The sequence below is a fragment of the Fusarium flagelliforme genome, assembly GCF_020744385.1.
Source record: "Fusarium flagelliforme strain FIESC 12 MPI-CAGE-AA-0113 chromosome Unknown B0J16scaffold_3, whole genome shotgun sequence".
Lineage (NCBI taxonomy): Eukaryota > Fungi > Ascomycota > Sordariomycetes > Hypocreales > Nectriaceae > Fusarium > Fusarium flagelliforme.
The window spans coordinates 3,467,920-3,483,666 of record NW_025763505.1 but is presented as its reverse complement, the minus strand read 5'-3'; the positions used below and the strand labels follow the sequence as shown (position 1 = coordinate 3,483,666).

The window sequence follows — 15,747 nt, the reverse complement described above, 5'->3', positions numbered from 1 at the left end:
AGATGATTTGGCGGGGGTTTTCAGTGGTTCAGTGGTTGATGGCGCGTCAGTCGCGTCTAGACAGGGTCCAAGCTCCACTACAATCGCTGGCAGCTCTTATCGGGTTGGATCTGATTGGTTTATCTGCTGTGACATCAACCTCGATCATTTGAAACCCCTTTCATCATCCCCTCGAGACTCGATCAATTCTTCCAATTCGGAGACGATTTGCTGTATGAGAACTGAATACATCATTTGGTCTCTCGTATAGTTTGGTATCGTCTATCTCATGGATAGTTAAGCCCCAATTTCCTCTCTTTTTGGCTTCAGAGCAACCCCGGTATTTTTCTTGCGCCCATCTTCAATTCACAACATGACGGTTGCGCGACCAGTTCGGGCGTTGATCGCTGTTGGATGCATCGTTTGGTGTTTCTTTCTATGGCAAATATTTGCTCCTTCATGGGGTCTAAGAGGTCCCGGCGATCGATACTCCAATTTTGAACGGGACCCCATGTTAGATCGTGAGTCGCAAAAGTGTTGTGCATTGCATTAGTCCATTGCTAACGATGAGGGATCTGTAGCTACCGACGAACCAGAAGGAAAATTACATCGAACGAGTCCGAGATATGCCCCCGATGCGAAAGACAGCGAGCGCATCGATGCTACGCTATTAGCCCTTGTAAGGAACGAGGAGGTGGATGCTATGGTTGCGTCGATGCGTGACCTCGAAAGGACATGGAACTCCAAATTCAACTATCCCTGGACATTCTTCAACGACAAGCCATTCACAGAGGAGTTTAAGAGGAAGACAAGAGCGGCGACAAAGGCAAAGGTCAACTATGGTAGGTCATTCGCTACAAGAGAGCAGGATATATACTGATTTTGCGACCAGAAATCATCCCGGACGAACATTGGGAGATGCCCTCTTGGATAGATCAACAAGTCTTTGAAGAGTCAGCCAAGGTCTTAGAGAAGAATGGAGTTCAATACGCAAGCAAGATCTCATACCATCAGATGTGTCGATGGAATAGTGGTCTCTTCTACAAGCACCCAGCTCTCAAGGACACTCGCTACTACTGGCGCGTGGAACCAAACGTACACTTTTTCTGCGATGTCGACTACGATGTCTTCCGTTACATGCACGACAACAACAAGACCTATGGCTTCACGATCAACCTTTACGACGACCCCAAGACTCTTCCTTCATTGTGGCCCGAGACAGTCAAGTTTCTGGCTCAGCACCCAAACTACATCAACAAGAATAGTGCTATTGACTGGGTCACCGATGATATTCGCCGGCCACAGACAAACAGAAAGGCCCAAGGGTACTCGACTTGCCATTTCTGGAGCAATTTTGAGATTGGAGATATGGAGTTTTGGCGGAGCAAGACTTACGAGGACTACTTCAACCACCTTGACAAGGCAGGTGGTTTCTTTTACGAACGATGGGGTGATGCACCGGTTCACAGTATTGCTCTTGGTCTATTCGAAGACCAGAGCAAGATTCATTGGTAAGTCCCTTGTCATTCCCCAACAACACTAGACTAACGAAAACAGGTTCCGCGATATCGGATACCAACATATCCCCTTCTTCAACTGTCCCAACTCGCCAAAGTGCAAAGGTTGCGTTACTGGTCGCCTCACAGATGGTGAAGCCTGGCTACATCGAGAAGACTGTCGACCCAACTGGTTCAAGTACGTTGGTATGGGTTAAAGAACGAGCATACAACATTGTCCGAGAACATTTTATGCATAGAAAGGGGTACGAGCTTTTGGGTTATGGCAGTTTGGGTCCCGGTTTTGGCGCTGGTGGGAAGCGATCAATGTTCAAGCAAGCTGTATGGAGTATCATGATGACAATGGTTTGTCTGTGTACGAATTGGAAAACGCCCTTGATGATGATGTAGCCTTTTATTTCAGAAATAGACAAAGCCCTATATGCACGGCGTTGCTTCGTTGTTCAAAGTGATGGGTATAACTGGTATCTACAACGCTCCGTAGACCGTCACCACGCCTGATGTTCCACCTACGCAAAACTGATCTCCCCAGCCATCTTCCCTCCACGCCATACAACTGACGACGTTACTCCTCGTCTTCTCCTTTCCATCGCGACCGACGGCTTTCTTCTTAGGTTCAAAGCCCTGCGGTCCCCAAGGAACCGTAACCTTGGCCGCCAATTTTCCTGTCAACAAGTCCCATGCCCAGATCCTTCCTTGACCGTTAGGTGCAGCTTCGCCAGCCATGGCATCGCCAACCATGACGTACTTTTCCTTGCCGCCCAGCAGTGCTTGCAACTTGACGTCCTCGTTCTTCCACGCTGGGTCGGTGTATGCTCTTAGACAAGAGCCGTTGTCACGATCCATGAGACGCAGCTTGTTGTCCAGACTGCCGACTAGCATAGCACGTCCATCACGTGTGAGACTGAGACTGGTGACAGGCGCACCGATAACATCTGTGGTGACCTTTCCCATGCGGATATCATAGCTGCGGACGCGACCATCGACACTTCCTGCGAGAACTTCAGGTCCTCGGACTGCAAGACACGTCACAGCATCGCTCGCCTCTTCAAACACTTGTATGGGCTTGAAACTGCTGCTCTTGGTATCCCACAGCCTAACACTGGTATCAAACCCGCCACTCACAATGATGGAATCGCCTTCACCAGCAAAGCTCACACAGTTGATCCGAGAGGAATGACCATGAACATTACCACCGAATCGCTTGGTAGTAACAGCCGTGCTCACATCCCAGAGGAACACGCTGCGATCACCGCCAGCCGACACAAAGCGCTCATTATCAGCCGCAACGGAAAGACTCAAGACTTCATAGCCATGTGCAGAGTATGTCTGGATGAGACGACCCTGAGGGACGCTGTGGCGATCTTCCCCCGGGGCAGATGTACTGGGGAATGGGTTGTAAAGGCGGATGGCTCGGTCCGCTGAGCCGGAGAGGATGTAGGTGCCTGGAGAGGCGGAGTATGCAAGGGCATGGACCGGGCCTTTGAGTTTTTATTTGTTAGTTTACTTGGTTGTTGGTCATGTCAGACAGACATTGGGTTGGGTATCAGCGCGGCATATGCCTCGAGTTGGTAGGTGAATGGTGAGTTGGGAAATGAAAGGGAATGAGATGAAGTGACATGACATGATATGATTTTACTTAAAAGAGCAAGACGCCACGCCTGAAAGACCAAGTGAAAGATGAGGTAAGAGTAAGACGAACAAGGAAATGGATAAAGGGGGTGAGACGTTACCATTGGCGCCCAAGAGATGAGCAGAAGGTTTATCGGGAAAACCCATATCGAGAAGTTGTCATGTCATTCTCACTGTAGGTAGGTATTCAGTGTATGTATCATGAGAAGCCTAGAGACAAAGCAGAGACGAAGCTCTGACGTTTCCGCGGCAGAGCTTGTTTCCAAGGTATTACCTAATCAGGCTAGTTGCATATCCGCGTATAAGGCTCTGATCTAAACCGAAGAGGGACAGTCAGTATCAGTGTCGCTTAGTACTAAATACACTCCCCCTCCCTCTCAACTCGACAATCATGCCCGTTGTGTTTAAAAAAAAGGTCACTGCAGTGTAACCCTCAACATGCACATGCAAAGTCATGATGCACATGTAAGGTTATTAATGTAGGAAAAAGTAAATGCACCAAGTACCGAGAAACAAAAGCAATTTGGTGGCGGCCTGTATCCGATTGGTATAGTTCCTAACTGAGAGCATAAGCTGCATACAACAAAATAGGGCCTCTGTTGGTTGCTGGGTTTTCGTTTAGGCATCAAGTAAGAGAGACAGCACAAAGTCCATTCTTTATGAGTCTATCAAGAGGTATAGTATCGCATCAGAGTCTATGAGTAGCAAATATGTCTGATCCTCCATCACCGCCTCCTCTTCCACCTCTGAAGCCATCACAACACTCCCACACAATCAATCCTCCTCCAACTCCTAACCCCCCGGTCAAACATAACCGAGATTCGCTTCCCTTCAACCCAACGACATACTTCTTCTACGGGACCCTTACCAATCCTTCCATTCTCGCCCACATCCTCTGCCTACCATCCCAGCCGACCCTCCATCAGGCTTCGCTCACCGGCTACGCCCTGGCCTCCTGGGGCCAATACCGCGCTCTTGTTCCTGGCTCGTCATCGTCTGTTGTCTCTGGCTTCGCATATGAGGTTCAGACTCAAGACCATGAGCTCGCACTTGCGAGATACGAGACCAACGCCTACAAAGCTGTGCCATGTTTGATCAGATTAGCCAACGCTAATGGGAAAGTAACCACTGAGGTGAGCGGAAAGACATTTGTCTATGCGGGTGATCCAAAGGCATTGGAACAAGCCACCTTTGACAGAAAACTGTGGGAGTATCAAATGGGTATAAGTCTGCCTGCGGCATGGAACAGCGACATGTCATGGGATCGCCATCACGCCGCAGACTAGACCAGGTATCGATGCCTACTGGAGGGTTTTTCCCGGGCTTCGATACTGGAACCGTGATAGAGTAGACAAACATTCACATTGCATCACTCATTAAGCACTGTAGTTGAAATCTTCTTGTCTTCAAGCCCAACAAAATGTAGGGCGTTAATATATTTTAACAGACTTTGGTGCGGCCCAGATGCCTCGTATGCTGGTCATCTTCATGTGCCTGGCTGGCTTCAGAACACTAACTTACGCCCCGTCAAAGGTAAGAAAGACCTTGACTTTGGGGCCAGACGCCGGAACTCCTCCCTGTATGTGGAGATGGAGATGTATCATACATGAATAGGATAAAAACAATCAATGCATCGCTGTCCCCAATAAACAATGGGCAGGCCTTTGAATCGACGGCCTGCCATATATATGCTAATGACAACTCCATATACTCCGATGCTGATGACAAACTACCATGACTGCAGCGCCGAGAAATGCAACAAATGCAGATAATAAAAATAACACAATGTCCTTCAAGTGCCCAAACAGATGTCATATGGCCAGTGCCATTCCATGCGATACAATGTCTTGTGATGCAGTTCGCTGAATCGATTCATCGATTAAAAAAGTGTAGAGTAAATGGTATCCATATCCTTAGGATACAGCTTCTCCATCGGGTTGTTGATTTGCCAGCGAAGAACCTTTTCGTCTTCACGCCCTTCGGAGCTGTAGAAGACGCGGTAGCCTTCGACTGGGCTGACCGGCTGGCTGCCACGGTCTCGTATGCGGTGCAGCATTCCAATGCGGCCATCAATTAACTCCTGTGCGCCTCGCACGTTGTCCCAGATGGCAAACATGGCCTGAACGACACCTTGAACCATGTGCACGTTCTCGATGATGTCGCTAACATGAGACAGACGCCCACTGGCTGTGAAAACATCGACAGCTTCGGTCAACACCATTGCAAGAACTGGTGCCGGGGCGCTCAAGACTGTCTGGCCACCGCGGTGGAGTCGCACGAGTGCCTTGGCCATGTCCAAGACCTGGGTTGCATGCTCGTAGCATGTCTGAATGTGAAGAGAAGCAGTCTGAGGTGAGGAACGCCCAGCCGCGAGAGTGTGGCGGTTAAGCTTGATCATGGCGTGGTTATATAAGAGATGCATGGTCAGGAAAGGTCCGAGTTCTCCTGCCAGTGCTGCGGACTCGAGGTTTGATGCGGTGAAAGCAAGGCGAGAAGGCAAGGCGTTACGCCATTCCTGGATACGCTTGAGGATTCCTTGGGACGAGTCCAAATCCGTTTCTATCCAGTTCGCACGTCGAGCCATTCTGTAGATCCGACACACGTCGCTGGACCACAGATGGACCATCTCAACCAGATATGCCGAAATACCCAACTCACGATCACGCGAAGTTGTGAAACTCGAGACGTAGGGGTTGAAGATTGGGGCGTATCCATCCATTTCACGCTCGAAGCTGTGTGAGTCTGCAGGTAAGCGAGTATAGATGTCTTCAGCGTTGATCATGGAGAGGCGATCAGGAAAGCGACCATCAAGTCGCTCCAGCATGTAAAGAGACCAGAAGGTTCGTCTCCTAGCTTCACAGTACCCTGCCTTGTTCATACCAAACGGGAAAGATGAGAGACCGGCCTCCCTCGACTCTTCGATCTCGGCGTGAAGCTTCAGGCAAGCGGCTGTTGCGACAGCTGCAGAGATCATCTCACTAGCCTCAGTTGAGCGAGAGATGGAGATATAGTAGAGAGCGAGCAGAATCCTTGTCTGGACCAACTGAATGCAGTTAGATGTAGTAGACTTTTGTGCGTAGTGAGCAACAGAAGCATATTCGAAAGCGATTGCCTTGGGTCCTCCAGATAGAGCAACACCCACAGCAAGAATGCTGTACAGAATCATCAAGTCCTCGGGGGACTTTCGGTGTCCCGGGTTCATAACCCATGTCTTGAAAACATTCTCGGGAATGAAGCGCACAATCATGGTGCTATCGAGGTGAACAAAGAAATGCGAGATCACTGAGCGGATAGACTGCGGGTCAGACAGACATGGGTCAGTCCTCCAGGCTTGGCTAAGGACGTCTTCGGAAATTCGAGGGAGCTCAAGGGCCGGTGGCTGGATGGGCAACTGAGGAGGTCTCGGGGGCTCAGCAGGGGGCATTGAGTGCATTTGCTCGCCCATCGCAACGTAGCTATCGTAGCCCACTCGAAGCCTCTTGTGAGAGCCAGTGTCGGGTGAAGATGGACGCAGGGTGGTGCGCGGAGATACTGGCGAGCTGTTCTCACTATGAGGAGGTCTTGATGGTCCATCCAGGTTCCTGACATCGTCAAGCTCAGCCGGTGGCGTTGAAGGAGAGGTGTTATGTCCTCCTCGAGGTCTGTGAAGAGTAAGCAAGGCTGATGTCTAAGTTGATCTACTAACACTTACGCATTCTTGAATTTGCATATTCTGCCAAACTTCTCACACTGAACACAGCGGGGGTAATCAGGATCACATTTGATCTTCTTTTCGCGACATGTTACGCAAGCGATTGCGAGTCGTTTCCTGGGCTTGCCAGCCTTGGTGACACCCCAATGAGCATTCACTGCCTCTCCATCGATCACTGTTTTGCAATGGCTACCATCGTCATAGAAGTAGCACATTCCCTCTCCAGGTACCTCGGTGGCCCTTACAAATCGAGGAAGAAAGTGTGTTCCGGTCCAAATCTTAGGACCCAGCCCATCCTTTGACGGGATACCCTCAGTTGCCGTAGTGCTAGGTGTTGGTGGTGGGATCGGGGCTCCTTGGGGTGACCGTTGGCCGTTGTAATCGGGAACCACACGCTCCTTGTTGTCGGGGAATTGAAGTCGAAACTGATCTTGGGGTGGTCGGAAAGATCCATCTCGAGATCCCAAAGAGTACTCTGGTCGGTTCTCCTGGTGTACTGACCACCTACCAGACTGTCCTTCAGCGATGGACTCCTGGCGTGAGTGCTCTCCGTCACGGTACCTGGGCGATGCTGAGCCAGAGTAAGATCGAGGTAGAGCATGTAGTGACTGTCGGTCTCCTTCGAACTTATTGTCGTAGCTTCTAGGCTGTGTTATAGAAGGTGACAATGTCTGAGGGAAGTAAGATGCCGAATGGTGCCTGTCGCCCGATGGTGCACGGGTGCGCTCTCGAGGCGTTGTAGTAGAATAAGTATTGGTATGTTCGGAAAGAGGTGAGTGCGCTGGTCGACCAGCGGCTGGGGGTCCAAAGATACTGCTTAATGAAGGAAGTTGTTGTCGAGGAGCAGCTTGTGTAGCCGACTCTGGCCTTGTTTGCTCTCCATTCATCTTCTGATCTGTGGGCATGTCTGTCATCAGAGACTTATCATAGTTGTTCATGGAAGGCGAGGTAGGCGCAGGCGAGATCCAAGGTCGATCCGCGGATGATGTTGAGTTAGTAGAGTAAGATGATGCGCCTGGGCTCTCCAATTCTGGAGGGGTATTTGGGAAAACCAAACGGGGACGAGAATCTATGCTAGGTAGGACACCCATTGAAATAACTACTCGATATGACTCGAGTGGCAGCAAAATAGCATAACTGGGGTTCGAAGGAATACGGCTGTGGAACAAAACTTTTGAGGTCAATCAAGGCAAACGACACACAGCGGCTGGTGGGGGAAGCCAGCAATTATCTATCCCTCTCGGATCGGATACAATAATTACACCAGCGGCGCGGCTCTTTTGGGGCCAGTGTTGCTAAGACAGGCCACCGTAAAAGACGCGGTGGTACCCTAATACGGATAGTTCAGGACCAGGAACAAGCTGGTCCAGGAAGGGGAAAGGAGGGGATGTACCAATCCTAACACGACCCAAGCTGTCGGGAAGGTTGGGCGTGTACTGTACGGTAATGCGATGGTTCAAGCTCGGAGAAGAATGACACAGTCCACGCCTGATTTGGAAAGCTCATTCGAGTTTCAACTTTCGAGCGTGTAGATAAAAGCATACAGTAGAGCCAGGGCACAATCATGAGCAAATGAAATCTCTCGGAGACTTTTCGAAATATGCACTGACTGTCTGACTTCCATGGCTGGCGATAGTCGTGAACCGCTTCACTAACATAACAACCGAAGCGCCTCCGCGTGGGAGCGGCGTGGGCGTGCACACAACTGCCAGGCGTGGCTGTGGCCGTGGCTCTATACTAGATTTGCGACAAGACGGATCAAAGAAGGTCCAACGGAGGCGTGCATCCCCGGTCCCAGTCTCTGATATCCCAGTCCCCCAATCCCGCCACACAGAATGGCAGTCCCGGCGCCGTCACCCGCACGTGTGGTGTGTGCTGTAGAATATCTTTGGCCTTATTTGCATGGGACACGACGGGCCTGGGCTATGACTTGCGGATACTAGGGCAGATGTTGAGCGATGCCAGGTCACTGGCCATCGACCCCAGCAGCGTTGCGGGTACATCATGGCGTGGGAACCAACCCAACGGCTCTCATTGTACATACTCCTCCCTGGTAGAGAGTAACCCGTACGGTGCAATGCAGTACGGCCTATGTATGTAGGTATGTTGCAGCACCGGTGCTTGATGATGATCCTCTATGCAGACTCTGGACGCTCACAGGGCCCAGGGGGCATGTATTGCCGGGCACCGGGGGACGGGGCCGGGTGGGCGTGGCAGCCCAGAGCCTGGGTCTGGGTCTGGGGTGTGGTGTGTGGCTGAGGAGATGATGACTGACGGCTGATGGCTCCCCACAGCCTAGGATGCCAGACGCCGGCGTTGCGGCAGGCGACCAGCGGGTTGTGGGATGACTCCAGAAAGCCGCGCGCGACGACGGGACGGCGACAGACTAGACAAGACAATCTCCAAAAATGGGGGCACTGACTGTCATGATTCAGCCCAAAATGCTCCATTACAAGAGTCAGGTAACAGCCAGCCTGTCTACCAAAGAGTGGCGCTTTGCATCAGCCATAGATCCCTGATTCGGATTTGGAGACAAAGCGTCCCAGGTCAGCAACAGTTGAGTATGTAATAACATTAGTCAAGACAGTGTCATGGCAGTTTGAGCGAAAGCCAGACTGGAAAACACCTTCCTCCCTTGGTAAAAAGAGTCGAGACGGTTGATTAGAGAATAATCCCAGGGTCCTCCACGAGTAGAGATTATCAACACTTCCAGAAAAGACGACTTTGTAGCGGCGGCCGCCCGCCGCCTGTAGCCGCGCTTAAACGCTTAGAACACTTTCTCGAACAAGACAAGTATCGAACCTTTTCCCTCTAGATTGCGCGACGCAAACCATACCTAGTCAAGAGCCGTTGGTCTTGGCACCATGAAGAATGTCCTCAACTCGGGTGGCGTATGTGCAAAGACTTTAATATTGCTGGGGTGCTGTGGCGTTCTCGGCAGAAGTGTTGGACCATGTCACACAAAGACACATGCCTCCTGTCAGCAAATGCTTCTGCTTCACCGTGACCATCCATGTACCGGCAGGCAACTGACAGTAATATCGCCAAACAAAGTCGTTGCGAGGACTCGGACTTGTCGCAAGGCTAAATTAGGATATGCGAAAACGCTGCACAGGGAATGCCACTATAATTCAGTCCAAGCGACCCTACTGAGTTGGTCATCAATCTCTCAGCAGATGGATCCATACTAAAATGGATCGTTTGAGGGATGTGTGGCCACTATCAACAACAGAATGAGGGCCTATTATCAAAGTAGAAATGCTTGCGACACTGGGCGTTTTTGGAAAGGGGAAGTACCGTGGATATGACGCATGGTTTAATAAGCTCGACGGCAGAGGCGTTTTCGATGCATTTCTTGTCGCTTATGCCCAGGGCTGCGCCAAGCGAGACGGCACGCAATGGCCTCTGTCGTCTCTACTCAGGGCCACTATCAGCTGAGGCAGTCCTTAAATCGGCAAACAAACGGCGACGCATTGACCTCGGACACTTTATTTCAACTCAATATCCCGGCGGCACTGTCGTAAATCCAAACGCGGCGTCCTTTAGTGCCTTCGACTGGCCTGACGTGCCTGTAGATTATCAAATGTTTGAGCACCAAATCGCAATCTTTGATGTATCCTCGTCACAAGAGCCTGACTGACGATGATGCCCGGCTAGTGGGAATTCGAAAGTCATGTATATGCAGGATCGCTGATTAGTGGTGCAATATGTGGATTGTAATACCACTCAAGTTGGTAAGACGTTCAAAAAGAGTAACAAGTGTTGGCTCTGCTGAGTAGAAACAAAATGAATCCTGTATCCGACGGGTTCTTTACCCGAATCATATGCTGAGCAGAGCTGGACGTTTGACACGCAGGCATAAACTGTTGACCAAGTGCATCACCCAGCCTCATTCTATGTAGGCCTTTATGGCAGAATAATATAAGGATGCTGAGCGTGCTGAATAGTGCAAGCTCCTAGTGCGTAGATGATCTATTGCCCCAGATTCGCAGGGCTGTAGGGCCAAGCTCACCAGCCAGAAGCTTGAATTAATATGATTGTTGTCATTTTTAACACCATATTTGACGAGACGCTCGGCATACCCAATCGAGGGATCCATCCTGAGATAACGCCAGCAAAGATAGTATTGCCAAGTCTTGTAATACGGGGCTCAGAGCTCTTCACACTCGACACTACCGAATTTGGCAAGCTGCATGTTCGGCTACCAGGTCGGAAAACGGTGAGCTGGGGTTGGAGTCCGAGGCGTCAGGACACATAGCCTAGATGACACAAGCATCTTCCCATGCTGGTTTACCGTTGGGGGCGTCATAGAGCAAGCTGCCGTTGTGAGAGCATAGCACATTTTATGTCTGAATCTCTTCAGTACAAGAAACAAAAGCTGGAGGGTTCCATTCAGCAACAGGATGTTTTGCGTCTACCCCTCATGCGCGGTTGTTTTTTTCTCGGGAGGCTGCCAAAGCTCACGTCGATCTCCAGGGCGGGACGATAAACTTTGTCGTAGCGGGTTTGCAGAGCCTCTACGCTACTGTGGCACCGTGGTCCTATCGAGACCTTCCTGGGGAGATTTGCTTTTCGCGCAGTGCCGGCCATTGACCCTAGATCGTTGGTCCCCGGATCCACGGTATGACGTCTTGGCTGCGTGCGGCACATGGTTCCAAAAGGGGAGTGGCATGTCACGGCAGTCGTACGATCTTTTGGCGCTAAATCTTGACCGACGCCTCATCGTTTCGCCGTCATTCCAGTCAGTGGTGGAGTAGCGTAGCTTCGGGTATAGGTAGGCGTTCAGATGTGCTGGTCATTCCGGAAATTCCCAGGAGGATCTTGATATTGCCGTTAGCTTTGCCGTAGTGATTGTGATCAGTGTGATTGGACCTATAGACGGCACGTTGTTAGCTCAGAGGCCCAAACGCGGGCACACGAAGTAATTGTTCGCCGAAGCAGAATGGGGAAAAGAGATAGGGGAAGAATGAGTAAGCAATGACGAACCGGACCCGAGAGAACGGATCGCTCCACTCCGATAGTCCCCCTCAGCGGAAATACAAGACGTGTTTGGGGAAATAAGGAGTTGATATCCGCCAACTCCGCAGTTTATTATTCATTTATCTACCTGGTGTTAGCAGTGGTAGGACAAAGAGTGGGACATGACGGCCTTGGAAAATGATGAATCTGAATTTAATGTTGTTTCAAGGCCTTAGAGACAAGCGACACCAACGGATGGACTCTCCGAAATCTGCAGGTGCGAAAACGTTTTTGTGGCCGTAGAAGGCGTACAGGTAACAGAGGCAGGTACTGCAGGCGCTATGGAAGTCGCAGTTGCCCTCTGAGGAAGGCACAATGGCGAGTGCAAGTAATACATACCAAAGGCAGTTACCGGGATATGCCTCCTCGGTAGGTACCTTCCACATTCACTTCTTCTTACTCCGTACCAGGTGGGTGTCAGAAGATGTCCTCCAAGGCTTAGGTTACAGAAATAAAGGAGCCTGATTGCTAGATTAAGCTCGAATGAGGTGACCAAATTATTTCTTCTCCTATGCTCTCGGTGGTCAATTATTCTGACATCCTGACGCGTACCTACCTACTATTTTACCGACGAGCGTTTGCAGCTGCCAACCGAAGACTCGGAAGCACGTGCCACGAGCACAACCTCGTTCACCACTTTACCTGCCGTCCGGAGATTGATGCATGGATAGACGGATGCCGGCCTGTAAACATGTCCCGAAGTCCGCATAAGATAAGTACCCAACTTCGGATATTTTGGGGAAATTCATTCGGAGCTCGGCCATAGTGGCATTGCTTCATTTACAGCATGGGACGGTACAGCACCGTACTGAAATCATCCTGCCTACACCGAAGTGGATTCAACAAAACAACCTCATGCATTGCGTCAACCAGAAACACGGCTCAAATATCCAAGCGATACGTGCATGCCGTTGGCTACTATACGTATCAGACTGAGCGTTTCCCAGACATTGATTGACCTGATACATCTGCAGACGATGTCTGGGACAGTTCCCCCAGGCAGCCAAGAACCGTCAACATCCACACCATAAGCCGCCTGCAACGCACCCATTGTCGGCAAGGCAGGGAACACTTCCTGGCGCCCGCTGGCGTCGGCCGCTGAGAATGCTTCAATGAGAGCACAGGCATGACAGGGAATGATATGGCCTCGGTAATCTACCTGTGCCACAAAGGCGTGCCCAATGCTATCTCGGTTGCTGGCAAATACCCTTGAAGAATGAGCTGTCAGATCACTGTGATCACTCATCAAAAATTCAAATCTCCTGCTTCTACAGAGCCTTCTACCCCGGATCCACTGCCGTGTCGCGGATCTCACATGGTGCTGACAGGGCTTTCCTCCTGTTTTCCCTATTCGGCTTCATCTCCGGGGCTCGACTGGCAGAGGCCACTAGCAGGGGTCCTTCTTTGTTGCTTTTTTCAACCTTCTCTCCACTCGCTCGGCCGAGTCTTCAGAGGACACCTTATTACCATGGTTGGCACCTCGCTTCATCGGCTGAGTACCAACGTGGACGCCCTGCTTGAATGAGTGGTTTCAGCTACAGGTGGCAGAGACAGCCCGTGGGAAAGATCAACAACGTTCGACCTAAATGCATCATCGTACATGAATCTTCGCCGTTACAAAATCTCACTAACGAGGAGTGGTTGGCAGTTGGTTCACCATCAACATCCCATTCAAAAGACAGCGTCTTGGCTCAGATGCCGCAATACGCTGTCTAAGGATGTATGAGGGGTTTAATATTAACCACCCACTTGACTCAATGCTACTACATTCTACACTGGGGCACTTGGCATCGTAGATGGTCATACAGCATGATGACATTAAGACGATTATGATGTTCGCATTCTAAAACTGAGTCGCGTGTGTTTCAAGGCCACTCTACACTCAGTGAAAATCAGGAACATAACACTCATTCAACTTACACCACAATCTCATCCGCTGTACAAGGATAGCTTGGTAACTGCCGCTATGGAGGGATGCCAAGACTTTACCAGGATGTTCGGACCAACGTAACGTGGGTGCTGGGGTGGAGAGGGGTGGTCGAAGCCTCTCAGCAACGGTCCCCGACAAGGTGCATAGAGGCGTGCAGATAACAGCCCTTCCAACAGTGACCTGCCACCCCACACCGTTGGGCCCGGCTTACATTTTCTTTCTCGGTCCCGACGGGAGCGAAAGGGAACCTGCCTTGACTCGGCAATTCGCAGCCACACCAATCATGTTGCATGTTTGTGCTCTAATCTGACCAAAACGGGCTGGGCTCGAGTTATTGTCATGTACTGCTATCAATCAGCACTTACAGAGTACACGAAACCGTGTAGGATACAGTCAAAAGCCGACTTATCAGAACAAAACTGCTCCTGGTTGAAGGAGCAAGAACAGTTCCCGGCGCATTATCACGCAATACTACCAACCAACCAAAAGCACGTCATGAAGCCCGAGTTTTTTCCCCGTCTTAACCGGTGTTGGACGCAGCCTCCAATAACACCTTCACGATATGGCCCATTATTTCGCTGTCATGATGCCCCACCCATACGCCGTGCTTGAGGGGCAACGATCAAGTCAAGGATATTCGTCCGAGTTAATCAAACCCTCGTACAAAACTGCATAAACGAGAAGAAATGGTTACAGTGGATCGGCAGAATAAACAAACCAGCAAACGTTAAATGGAGGATGTACAAACGGTATTGCGTTCCGCATAGCCACCTTGGTGCATCTTTGTTGCAAGTACCATATGCGAAGGGCAGGCGTATATCAACTTTCAAGCCCAGCGTAGGAATAATCAGCGCAGGACGAGCCATGTCGATGTCAAACAGTACGTGAAAGGCCAATGTGTCCAAGTGCTGACATGATGGCTAACAGTCAGATACCGCACTTGCATATGATAAACGCGCAACAAAACCGCGATAGTCAAAACCCCTGAAGAGCCTAAATAGAGCTCGCTTGGACTTACTTTATCCGGCTTAGATCCTAAAATAAACCGGCAATTGCTCGATGGTGCGGACCTGGAACTAGACGGATGTGCCGCGGACGGCAAATGTCGATCTTCGGTACGGGCACTAAAGCCCCAAGTCCGGAATTAACACTCCGTTGAAGATGGCCGGGTATATGTTTCCTTGCAACAGGGCTGCAGTTAGAATCATCAGATTCCAATTTCGGAAGGGCATTCGAGATGATTGCATCAAGGCTATGCAGATCATGGCTTGGGACGACATCACCGGCAATATGGGATTGCCTCCGGTACCGAGCATGCGGATATTATAGCAAATTGCTTCGACATGTCGTACAACAGCCGGCATTTAACGGTCTGTACTTCCATGCGAGCTTTGCAGGCAGTGCAATACGATATGCTAGGTGTAGATCTCTACGCACGCCCAGCCGCGGAATGAACAACACGCACGCGAAAGTCACCCTGTTTTCCAGATTGGTCGCTGGATTAGCTGGAGACACTAAGTCGAGAAATCTTCCTCACGCACCAATGGCTATTCGACTTGAATTTAGACGGATTTCCATTTTAGTCGTTAACCTGTCTGTGCCGAAATTGGAAGGCTGGAATATATTTATCCCAGCAGTCTGGGCACTGGTGCAAAGGTTTCGCTTGCTACCGTCGTTACTACACAGCGTCTTGAACGCAACTCTTCGGAGGTAAATGTAAGTGCAGGGTAGGATGCCGATAATACTCGGTCATTACCCTTTATGTCGGCAGCAGGGTTCTCACCTGGATTCGTGGAAATGCAGTGGACTCGCCCACTTCCTGGTTACATCCTCTATCGATGCTTGTGGGTAATGTTCGACTGTTGTTGCACCCTGAATACAGGAAGCTCATCATGCAGCAGAAACTGCGGGAACATATACTCATTCCTGGTGAGTTCTCGACATCAGGCCATAATCCTACGCTAAAGGAGGCTCATAGG

General features: G+C 50.4%; 6 protein-coding genes across 6 annotated transcripts; 3 read left to right on the top strand and 3 right to left on the bottom strand.

Moving 5' to 3' along the window:
- The first annotated feature begins 157 nt into the window (after positions 1-157).
- On the top strand, positions 158-1,871 carry B0J16DRAFT_302725 (glycolipid 2-alpha-mannosyltransferase-domain-containing protein). Its single transcript, XM_046124650.1, has 4 exons — positions 158-500; positions 561-821; positions 872-1,490; positions 1,537-1,871. Exons 1-4 carry the CDS (start codon positions 353-355, stop codon positions 1,691-1,693), a joined length of 1,185 nt encoding a protein of 394 aa, XP_045984986.1. The 5' UTR covers positions 158-352; the 3' UTR covers positions 1,694-1,871.
- Positions 1,872-3,461, bottom strand: B0J16DRAFT_338785 (WD40-repeat-containing domain protein). Its single transcript, XM_046127478.1, has 2 exons — positions 3,230-3,461; positions 1,872-2,977 (listed from the first exon to the last, which is right to left on the bottom strand). The coding sequence occupies exons 1-2, from the start codon at positions 3,273-3,275 to the stop codon at positions 1,965-1,967; spliced, it is 1,059 nt and encodes a 352-aa protein (XP_045984985.1). The 5' UTR covers positions 3,276-3,461; the 3' UTR covers positions 1,872-1,964.
- Positions 3,462-3,767: 306 nt separating this feature from the next.
- B0J16DRAFT_338782 (uncharacterized protein) lies at positions 3,768-4,499 on the top strand. Its single transcript, XM_046127477.1, has one exon. It carries the CDS (start codon positions 3,839-3,841, stop codon positions 4,412-4,414), a length of 576 nt encoding a protein of 191 aa, XP_045984984.1. The 5' UTR covers positions 3,768-3,838; the 3' UTR covers positions 4,415-4,499.
- Positions 4,500-5,007: 508 nt separating this feature from the next.
- B0J16DRAFT_318709 (uncharacterized protein) lies at positions 5,008-7,910 on the bottom strand (the record flags this gene model as incomplete). Its single annotated transcript, XM_046125468.1, has 2 exons — positions 5,008-6,769; positions 6,820-7,910. The coding sequence occupies 2 exons, from the start codon at positions 7,908-7,910 to the stop codon at positions 5,008-5,010; spliced, it is 2,853 nt and encodes a 950-aa protein (XP_045984983.1).
- Positions 7,911-9,222: 1,312 nt separating this feature from the next.
- Positions 9,223-10,298, top strand: B0J16DRAFT_338779 (uncharacterized protein). Its single transcript, XM_046127475.1, has one exon. The coding sequence runs from the start codon at positions 9,684-9,686 to the stop codon at positions 10,008-10,010; it is 327 nt and encodes a 108-aa protein (XP_045984982.1). The 5' UTR covers positions 9,223-9,683; the 3' UTR covers positions 10,011-10,298.
- A 4,491-nt stretch (positions 10,299-14,789) lies between these two features.
- On the bottom strand, positions 14,790-15,240 carry B0J16DRAFT_107548 (uncharacterized protein). Its single transcript, XM_046121378.1, has one exon. It carries the CDS (start codon positions 15,130-15,132, stop codon positions 14,893-14,895), a length of 240 nt encoding a protein of 79 aa, XP_045984981.1. The 5' UTR covers positions 15,133-15,240; the 3' UTR covers positions 14,790-14,892.
- Positions 15,241-15,747: the final 507 nt, after the last annotated feature.